This window comes from Gossypium raimondii, chromosome 7 (genome assembly GCF_025698545.1).
Source record: "Gossypium raimondii isolate GPD5lz chromosome 7, ASM2569854v1, whole genome shotgun sequence".
NCBI classification, from domain to species: Eukaryota; Viridiplantae; Streptophyta; class Magnoliopsida; order Malvales; family Malvaceae; genus Gossypium; species Gossypium raimondii.
The window spans coordinates 41,473,705-41,484,685 of record NC_068571.1 but is presented as its reverse complement, the minus strand read 5'-3'; the positions used below and the strand labels follow the sequence as shown (position 1 = coordinate 41,484,685).

Below are 10,981 nucleotides of genomic sequence, written 5' to 3'. Positions count from 1 at the left end.
TGTGATTGAAAAATAATAATAAATAGTTAGGAGTTTGGACTTCTCTTTAATAAAAACATTTTGGATTAAACAATATTATTTGTTATCATTTTAATGTAAATTTGACCAATATATAATAAATACAATGAAATATTAATTTTTTCAACTTATAATAAAAAATATAATTGAAACATTACTTGAGAATATATTAAAGAATGAGATAATTGAAATGGTTTTAGATTTTATTATTAGAGGCGCTTTTTCAAAAACGCCGCTAAAGGCACGAGCATTAGCGGCGCATTCTCAAAAACGCCGCTAAATCCCCGAGCATTAGCAGCGCTTTCCCAAAAACGCCGCTAAAGCCCCGAGAATTAGCGGCGCTTTCCCAAAAATGCCGCTAAAGCCCCGAGCATTAGCGGCGCTTTCCCAAAAACACCACTAAAGCCCCGAGCATTAGCGGCGCTTTATAAAAAACGCCGCTAAATGCCTCAAAAACTCTAAAAACGGAGTCATTCCGCTTTCCTTTTTTATGGCTTTTGAAAACGCGCTAATACTTATTTTAGCGGCGTTTAAAATGCGCCACATAATACTCGATCTTTAGCGGCGTTTTACGTAAAGCGCCGCTAATGCTCGATTTTTAGTGGCGTTTTTTGTCTAAACGCCGCTAAAAACGCCGCTAAAACCCTATTTTAGTGTAGTGAGATAATGAAAATATGATCGAATGTACCACTAAAATAATAATAAATTAGTTAATAAATTAATTTAAAAAATGTAAAAAAGGTATTAAATCGCAATCAAATCTAAATTAACAAGAAAAGAATAGAGTTATAAACAAGACGAGGGGTTAAAGTGCAATATGCGGATTACATGGGGGCAGATTAGAAATATTTCCTCGCCCCCAAAACGCTACGCATTGTTCTGGACCTAAGTGAAACAAAAACAAAAATGTAAGCTGAAATTCAAAAATAAATAAAATTTTGATTTGAAAACACTACAAAATAAGAGGGACCAAACACGCAAATTACCCAATAACACAAAACACGCGAATCCTTCCCTGGGTCGGGTCACCGCGTAGGTATAGGGGGTATAGGCCATTAAACGGTGTCGTTTTGACACCTGAAGGCCTTACCTCAAATGATGCCGTTTTTTTACTATTAAATTTTTTTTAAAAAATGCAAATTACCCTAATCTGCCTACTTTTTTGCCATTCTTTAAGAAAACAAAGCAAAAATATTAAACCCTAGACTCCTCCTTTCTCTCCTCCGCTTTAGGACCTAGGAGTTCCTCTTCCCCAACTCCGATTTGGATGGAGTAGAGAAGAGCTTTGACGGCACACCAATGTAAGAACTCTCCGTCTTTTCCTATTTATTTAATATATAATCTTATATATATATACATATATGCTAAAAAACGAAAAAGAAATAAATAAATCAGGAGACAGAATGAAGAAGAAGAAAGATGAACACATTTTCTTCAAATTTTCGATTTTTTATTGATTCATCAACATTTTTTTTATCCGTTTCCTACCCTCCCCTTTCATTGCAGATTTTGATGGCTTTTATAGCCAAATAAAAAGATAGTAACCAAAAAAATCTATTCTATTTTCTATTTTATTTTTATCATTTCTGTCCAATATTACTACTGTTGTTGCTGTTTCTTTGTGTTTCTTTGCAGGCGCTGAGTCAACTGGCAGAAGGCTTTGCCATTTTGGTGCAAAAATGGGTGGAGGCGTCGTCATTGGGCGTGGTGCGCAATGAAGGCGCACATGGGGCAGCAGCGGTGCGAGGGAAGGCAGGGAACCCTAGGGTTCCCTGATGTTGTTTAATTTTGGGCCCTATTGGGCCGGATAAGGTTTTAAAAAATTGGGTCGTTTTGGCCCAATGTACATAGACTATTATTTTTATGGGTTTTGGTCTTTAGACCCAGGTCAAAATTGACCTGTTACATACATATTTTCATAACTTGTTATATATATGTATATATGCATGCTTGTATTTCTTTATATACTTTATAATTTATACACGCCTATATATATATATACATAGTTTTTACTTTACTTCCATGAATATATACATACATACTTATATTTTTTATATTTTATAATTCTCATATACATATATGTACATATATATACTTGCACCTTTTTTTTTTTTTCGTAATTTTAAATATATACATATTCATTTATTTATTCATTTACATGTTCATTATTATCATTATTATATATATATATATATTAAAATGCTTCGATTTTTATTTGTTTATTTACTTGATATTGTGTATACATAATTAATTTGTTTTTTATCTTATCTTTTCATTATTTTTATTTTTGCTCGTGCTATTTATATTTTACATTATCATAATTGTTATTCCGTTATATATAATTTTTACTCAAATTCGTAAAAAGAGAAAATTTTGAAAATAAAGGTAATATTCGGTATTTGGGATCTTCGAGAGGATTGAGCCCTAACGTATTGGGTTCTAATTTTCTTTGTTGAATCTAAATAATCGAGAATGCTCTTTAATCAAAAAACATAAATAAAAAGCTCATTATTAGGAATTCAACACGTTGTGTCCTAACGTATTGGATATGATATATTGTTTTTTCGGATTTTTCTACAAAATAATAAAGACAATGCTTTGCGTTTGGAAATTCGAGAAAATGTGCCCTAATGTGCTGAGTGTCGATTTCTCGTTTAGCCAAATAGCCAAATACCCTCTTAAAGTTTCAAAGTATGGGTTTTGGAAATCATAAGGTGATCTTGGTTTCGAGAGTTTAAAGTATCGTATCCTAATGTGCTGGATGTGATATTCTTTCGGAACAAGAAAATCCTAAATTCCAACCCATATTGTTTGAAAATTTTTCAGGATCGTATTTTTAAAATTCTTCAAAGTTTTCAATTTTCGACACTAACGACACTAAATAATCAACTAGGTACCAATTTTGGGCATTACGAGGGTGCTAATCCTTCCTCATACGTAACTGACTCCCAAACCCGTTTTTTGAATTTCGTAGACCAAAATCGTTATTTTAATAAAAGAAATCGTTTATTAAAAACAACTACTTTTCAATGTGATCCGATCACATCTTATCAAAAAGGATTGGTGGCAACTCCCGTTTTCGTGTTCGTTTTTAAAATCTAAGTCGATCCCGTTTTATCAAAAAAATGGTGTCAACAATAACTATGCGAGTAAATCTTCCTCTGGCCCTATACTATCCGTGTTAAAATCCAGCCTAACAACTTTCCCTATCAGTTCTCCAATCTCCCAAAGGATTTTCCGATTGTACAAATGCCCTGGCAGACTAGGAAGCCGAATCCAAGATTTGGCCAAACTCGGGTAAGGTTTTGCAGGATTAAAATCTTTGGACTAGGGTTGAACTGTTAAGTACTGGCCAAAAACAATCCAAGGCCCTTGGGACAAAACTTCATCGTAATCGTCTTTGCTGTGAAACTTAACCAGAAAATAGCCGTTCTCTATATCCATCAAATGAAAAGGCACTGAGGGTCTCCATAAGTTTGAAATCCTATTTTGCAGAGAGAGAAAACCGATATTCCATCCAAGCAGCTTTATCACTACCATCAAAGCCATATCGTTAATAAGCGTCTGATTGATCCTATTAGAAAAAACAATAGAGGGAATTCCATTGATGGATGATTTTTTTGATGTCTCCTTTAGCAAATTCTAGAGAAGATTCCGTCCCCATCTCCATTTCTGGTGTTCCAGTCAACTCTCCTAAGGCAGAGGATCCTCCTATTAGCTAGTCTTTCCAGGATACAGCTAGTGCAAGGACCGATTCCTCTACAATCGACGTCTTCGGATCCAAACCCTGGTCCTTAATGCAGACCTTTTAGGTGGACCGATCCTTGGCTTGACCGTCCTTATCACCTTCACCACTTGCAAGCATCGTTCATACAACTTTTAGCTAAAATTTTCTAATCTTAATCTTAGAACAGCCACACTAAGATGCTGCAATGGCGTGATAAAATTGAAGATGGCCAATAAATTAAGCACTTTTTAAAACACGATAAAGATTAAATTGCTATATTTTTTAAAGTCATTTTAAAACACACTAAATTAACTTTTTAAATGTTCAATCTTCGGTAGACACCAAACTTTGTTTGGGGACTAATTTTAAATAATTATGTTATTTCTTGCTTAATTACTTTTTACTATAAATACAATTTTATTTTAATCAAATTTGAAAATTTGGTAAGTCTTCAACATATTAATTTAAAATGAAATCTCTACTAATATATATAATTTTTCGATTGAGCTTTATGTTAGTAGGTCATTTCTATTGCAACAATCGGGAAGATGTTGGTTTGAGCATGTTTAAGGAATTTGAGAAATTATCGGTAGAAGTAGACATTTTATAAAAATTAACATATATAATTTATATGTAATAGATTATACCTAAATTAAACAAAATTTTAAAGGTGAAAATGGGAGGCAAAAATTACACACTAAAAGAAATGGAATAAAAACATAATTAATTGTATTTATATAAAGGAGAAAATTTTAAAATAAAAAATAAAATATAGAAGAAAAACTTAAAGAATAAATGAAGAAATTAATGAGAAAACATTGATGCAAACATATCATATATTATGTTAACACTGAAAAAGTAAAATGTAACAACTTTGACTTAAAACAAAATTGTAGTATTAAAATTTTATTGAATGTGTCATCCCACATCTATTTAAAATTGGTATATTTGATCATTTAATATTAACTTTCTATTTGAAATTTTATAAAGTATTTTGAAAAATTAATTTTTCAGGCAAAGTTTTTTATTATGTATTTCTGATAAATAATATTTTAAGAGAAAAATAATGTAAATAGTGTTATTTTGTGAAAAAATGTCAAGTTTTATACGTAGTTTATATTTTATTTTTATAAAATATTTTTTAACACTTAAATTACATTAAAATATTTTTGTATATAACTATCTTCCCGTGCAAGTGCCTTCCGCTGGTTATAAGTAAAAGACATGCAAATTATTAATTAAATGTAGATCAAGACAGCATTCAAAGAGCTTGCAGAGCAATAAAAGGTGTACATACAGCCGAAAATGTTAATTACTACAAAGAAATAAGCAAGCGACGTGATCCGTGCATGCATGCAAGGCAATGTTGATTGTATATCAGTTCACGTTTGAATTGCACCAAAATATTGGGTATTACAAAATAAATAAATTACAACCATTTTTCGTACAATTTATGCGACAAAAGACACCAAAACCAATGGCACAATCTTTTCTTTTTTTTTTTTTTGGGGGAATAATTTAAATGGTATAAATGAAATCAGCATGAAAATTGAAGTTGTATCCTAAGGGTTTTACAATGTGTTAATATTGGATTGATTGCACAAATTTCTCCTCTTTGGATGTGTCTCTACGAACCAGTTTCTTCAACTCTATCCATCATTTGGTGTCGTAAAGCCAGTTTTGAAACTATTTCTTTATTAAAAGTTCTCCTTGTGAAATTGGAACCGAGTTGATGTCTCTAAGCTAAATTCATGACATAGGTTCTTTAATACTTGGGTAAGTGTAGCACTTCCACAGTAGAAAACACCTGCAACAATAATCAAATTCAGGAAGACAAAAAGAAAACATTGGGCATGAGCTATAAAATTTGAAGGTTTCAGTTTGGTTTTTATACCTATTCTCGAAGCTGGGTGATTGTTAGCCATTGCAGTGAAAACTTTCCTCCAATTTGGTCTTGCGAAATGTGTTGTTATCTGTGTCAAAAGATGAAATTAAGAAAGAAATAAGCTTATCTTAAACATATTCAGGCTATGGTAACCAAGTGAATAAGATTACCCTGCTTTCTGAGACAATATCAACTCCATTCTTAGCCTGTTGCATTTTCTGCACCATGCCAATGAGTGCAGACCGTGCATCGCCTTCTTCATACACACTTGTTAAGTAGTTGTGCATCTCTATCATTTTCTGCATTAATTTAAAGGGTTGATTGAGATCATATGTTGAGACAAATATAAAGTTTTTTTAAAAAAACTTGGAAACCTACATTTTTGTCAAATTCTGCAATGTCATCCATAACTCCTTTAAACCATTCGAAGGAGTCTTGTTCCCTGGTCACCCAATAGAAATATGCCCTTTCAGGATACTTCCTACCAGTCTTCAAACAGCTGCAATTTTCTTCTTCTTTACCGTCCTGTGTCATTCAAATTATTTCCATTGTTAAAAACAAAACAAATGGGCATCTGTTTTTTGTTCTCCTTCCAAATTAACTCACTGGTTTGATGTTGCTGAGCAGATCTTTTATGATGCTGATAAATGGAGTTGCTCCAATTCCCAGGCCAATAAGAAAGAGGATGTCATACTTATTATAGTCTTGAGCTGGTGCTCCATATGGCCCTTTGATATAGATCTCTGGAAAACTGTGCCAAGAAACCAAAGCTATATATGTTAGTATATACTGAAAACAATGTATCGAGAGGTCGTAAAATGACCTTGACCCAACAATTGACTTACTTTTGTTGTTCCTGTTGTGGGCCTTTATAATTACTTGAACCTGATGCATGATTTACTGTCTTAGTTTCCATTCTCAGTAACTCTCCTCTTTTTCCTCCCACAGTGGGGGGTTCACAAACCTGAATTCTTTTGGTTTAGAGTGCAGAAAGGAGAACAGCTAAAAAGGGGAAAAAAAGGAATGCTGAGAAGGAAGACATTAATGCCAAAATACTTGTTTTATCACCTTTTTAAATTTATTTCTTAGTTCAGAAGTCCAGTCCCCTAGGGCCCGAATGTGGACGCTCAAGTAGTCTTCTTTAGGTGCCGAAGTGATGGAAAATGGATGCCTGTAAACATATGATAATTAGTTCTGAGGCTTGGATAACATTTTCTGACAAATCTAAGACAAGATTACATAATAATATATATATATATATATATGTACCACTCAAATTTTGATACATCTGGACACTTGATAAACAGATACATTCCACTTCTGTACTCGAATCCAGGAGGCTTGGTCATGTATATGGCTAGAACATTTCCTGTATATATCACTGCCTGAAAATGTCCCAATAACATGACAGATATGATTACGATTCCGAGACTGAATGCAAAAGAGATGAAAAGAGGGAGGGTTATTTATATGAACTACCTTAATGACATGGACCACATGCTTGTGATCCTGGAACCTGGTAAGGAATCTCTCTCTAGCATAGAGTAACATTGGGACAATGAGATACATCCAAGTCTGTAGAGGATGAGAGGGTTAACCCCATTAACGTTTTGAGTAATGTTGTTCAAGAATGATTTGGAGTTTAATTAATCCAACATATATACATACCGTCTTCTGGTACCAGGGCTTTTCGAAGATGAGGATGTAACCATGGAGGATCATTTGGACATAAACCAAGATCAGCAAATGATGTGCATACCAAAAGGAATTGAAGCCGGCCAAGGTGGTAAATGGCCAAGGTAATTTGACAACATTTCTTCTAAAATTATGTGTTGCCAGAATAAACGAAAACAACATAATAACCACCATAAGTATCCCAGTAATGCCGACAACATTGTCTACTAGATCTGCATAAGTTGGCTGCTTGTAATTAAGGACAGGTCCAAGAGTTGCCATGAATTTTGCTTTGGGGCAACTTGCTATTAACGGATAATTACAAGCGAGATGCATAAACGTATGGACGGTGGACCAAATGGCTATTGCCAAAGCAACCAACTTGTGGAAGTTTATATTGTCATCAAAAGGGAAAAACTGGTTGAGAAATGAAGATCTAAGCCAAGTGAGAGTTCTTCTACACACTGGAAGGAGAACAAGAGCCATGTTGAACTTGAGAGCCTCAGCTGAACCTTTAGCAACGCAGACACAATAGCCTGTGATCTGATACGTAGGTGAACCAATGAACTCGACATACTTCCAGTAGAAGAGGCCTAAGTTTACGGCCATGAAAAGGAAAATAACCCATATTCTTCTCCAGTGGTCATTTAAATATTCTATAGTTATGGTCTTGTATCTGCTGATTGGAGTTCTATAGTTTTTAGGGATCATAGCTTTTGCCAGGCTCTTCTCCCGCTTGCAGGCAGGCTTGGGGTCATTCGAGGCAACCATTCCCCTTAGTAGAATATCTAGCTGCCATAGCTGTTTTTTTCAAGAGAAATTTGACAATGGTTATAATTCTAGTTAACTTAAATGAATCTGTTTAGCTGGTCAATAATTCCTAACCTCTATATATCCCAAGTGATCAGGATCAAGCTCTTCCATGATTAAAGATGCATATGTTCCGGCTTGATCTTTAAGTCTCCCAAGCTTGTTAGCGGAGGCACTCAACATTATAATCTACTTACATACACCGCAGAGATTAAGCATAATATAAAGAAGAAATCACATTCACAAAGTGCTAGTTTCAGTTCTCACCTCCTTCACTTCGTCCTCTGACAGCTTACCATCTCCATTCTTGTCACACCTGGAAAAAAAGTAACAACAAGGTTCAAGCTCTTCCGTATTGCATTGTATTTAAATGAAAATATATAGGAACATGGGTAATTTATACATATCAAAGAAAATCTGAAGCCTTGAATCGAGATTTTGATTAGTAATTTCATCCCAGAATGAATGCAACTCTTCCTTGGTTATCCCTTCTTCTGGGTTCAAACCTTTACGCCTTGCTAAAGCATCATATAGTCCCTCTGCGAATTCCTTGGAATCTCCCATTCCTACGATATAAGACATTGTCAATTTCCCATCAAAATTAAAAATATGTTAATATTAGTTGAGGGTGTATACATATGTGTGTGCATATATATAATAATATTACCAACGCAGATGCCAAATTTATCCCTATGGAGCTTCCCCTCGACCGCAAACTGGTTGAAGCGCTTTTCTGTTGGTTTCCAAGCATCCGAATCTTTCCCCGTGACCTTTTTATCAAGGAAACGTAGACTCTCAAGCCCTTTTGCAGCAGAAGAAGCAGTTCTGTCCAATCTATGAATACCGGTTGGAGGAGGTCCATTTGTTCTCTTCCTAGCGGTACTCATAAGCTTCCTAAAGGATGACGCCTTCGAAACATTCCGATTTAACCCTTGAGAACTACTCGGATTCCTTCCGGCTTTCCCCGACAAGTCTGCCTGTTGTTTTTCTTGGGAAATGGATTTCCGAGAAACTTCAACACCAGCCGGATTCTTATCGATCGCAATGCTCTCCAGCGTCCATTGTTTTGGATTCTCTTTTCTTTCCTGCCCTGATTCACCCTTTTCCTTCATACTCGTTAAAACAAAATGGTGGTGATAAGAGTAATTGGGAGTGATTTGTTACTCTTATCACCTAAAATCCGAGATCTTGATTTAGAGAAATTCCGGGGAGAATGATGAAAAAGAAACGTTCAAACATGAGTTGATAAAGAAGGAAGAGATCTTCCACATTCAATTCTTTTGGTCTGAAAATAGGGAATTGTTACGACAGAAAACCTAGGAGATAACGACAATATGTTACAAAGATTCAAGTTATTCTAAGACCTTCCTTGTTGGTCCACAAATCAGGAATTTGTTTTTTTTGGTTTCAAAACATTGGAACTTTCTCTCTATTTTGATCACGTTTTATGGTTTTTTTGGTTAAGACAGCTATCGAGACCCACAATTTTAGCATTAATAAATTAGGAGATTGAAACCACCAATATCTCTCACTTAATAAAGCAAAACATTAACAGATGTTTGATGCCTTGTCTTTATCCTGGAAGATCCAAATTTTTGTTCACGTAAAAATGGAATCTTTGTTACGAATTAGTTAGATTGATGCATGATTTTCTAAAATACGAAACTATTTACTACAACATGGCCCAAATTATTTCATCAACATCAAATCATACAGTACCATTCAATTTTAATAAAAAATTTCTTCACTTGAAGAAGATGGAGGACGTTTTTTATGCGAATGAGAATTGATTATAAAAATATTCAATTATGTCATGCATGCATGTTTGTTTGTTTTTTTAAAGCAAACTGTGTGTTTGTAGACCAAGTTCTTTTCGAAACAATTATGTCATGCAAATCAAAAAAAATCATTTTAGGGATCTAAATTAATTATAATTTTTATAATACTAAAAATATAATTTCACCATTTTAATAGTTTATATTTTTATAACTTTTAAAGGATTAAATCAAATATTACATTTTTAGAGGGGCAAAATGTAATTTTATTTTTATTAATTTAAAATTTTAAAACGCCTAAATAAAAAAAATTTTCATTTTGGAGGTCCAGGTTCCTGCCAGCTCCCCTAATTTCACCCCTGATGTTATGATTATTTTTAAAAAAGATTTAAATTAATTAAGAGATAAATAAAAAATTTATATTAGCACTGACTAAATTAAACAAATCATTGTATTAAATGATTATTTTATTTTTGAATAATTTAAATTAATATGAGATAAATGATAACTGTCATAGTTAAAATTATTTTAGTATAGTTTGGTGGTATTTTATTAATTTTAAAAAAAAATTCACATTTTTTTATTTATTCTTTTTCCATTGTAGGTTTGGAATGAAGCGTTAAAGCGTAAAGTAAGAAATGATGAGTTTGGGGAGTGTCGCGATAAAAACCCAAAACTTAAGGGTTTCGAGATTAAAAGCTTTTTGGGAAAAAGAAACAGTAAGAACTCACTTAGAGGCACAAAAAAAAAAAAAAAGGGGTTTTGCAATGACCATAAATAAAAGATAGGGAAGAAATTTAAACATGTTAAATCATTGACCGAGACCAATTTTTATGCATGGATAATTAGATGTTGCTGATTCACGAGTTTCTTCATGAAATTCCTTTTAGAAAATAATGAAACAATGTTGTATATATTAGAAGGTGATATTATTACTTATTTAACAACTAATTATCATTATATTCTTGTTTTTTCTAAAAGGTATAATAATGAATTGTAGTTGGCATGATACTTTTAGATAAAAATGTAAGTAGTAATTTAATAAGTTATTTTATCTATAGTTTAACTATACATTTCGAGTTCCTAATTTGT

The 10,981-nt window shown here is 33.3% G+C and overlaps 1 protein-coding gene across 1 annotated transcript; it reads right to left on the bottom strand.

Moving 5' to 3' along the window:
• Positions 1 to 5,259: 5,259 nt before the first annotated feature.
• On the bottom strand, positions 5,260 to 9,315 carry LOC105790919 (putative respiratory burst oxidase homolog protein J). The gene is made up of 14 exons (XM_012618733.2): positions 8,782 to 9,315; positions 8,518 to 8,680; positions 8,382 to 8,430; positions 8,190 to 8,303; positions 7,299 to 8,105; positions 7,110 to 7,205; positions 6,900 to 7,015; positions 6,699 to 6,801; positions 6,476 to 6,594; positions 6,237 to 6,381; positions 6,009 to 6,155; positions 5,801 to 5,929; positions 5,640 to 5,718; positions 5,260 to 5,552 (listed from the first exon to the last, which is right to left on the bottom strand). Exons 1-14 carry the CDS (start codon positions 9,224 to 9,226, stop codon positions 5,443 to 5,445), a joined length of 2,622 nt encoding a protein of 873 aa, XP_012474187.1. The 5' UTR covers positions 9,227 to 9,315; the 3' UTR covers positions 5,260 to 5,442.
• Positions 9,316 to 10,981: the final 1,666 nt, after the last annotated feature.

Excerpts from the sequence above, each read along its gene's own strand:
- LOC105790919 (XM_012618733.2), bottom strand. The coding sequence starts at position 9,226 with ATGAAGGAAAAGGGTGAATCAGGGCAGGAAAGAAAAGAGAATCCAAAA. Across the intron at positions 8,681-8,781 it reads TAAATTTGGCATCTGCGTTG|GAATGGGAGATTCCAAGGAA; the intron begins GTAATATTATTA and ends CTTATATCGTAG. Across the intron at positions 6,802-6,899 it reads GATGTATCAAAATTTGAGTG|GCATCCATTTTCCATCACTT; the intron begins GTACATATATAT and ends ATATGTTTACAG.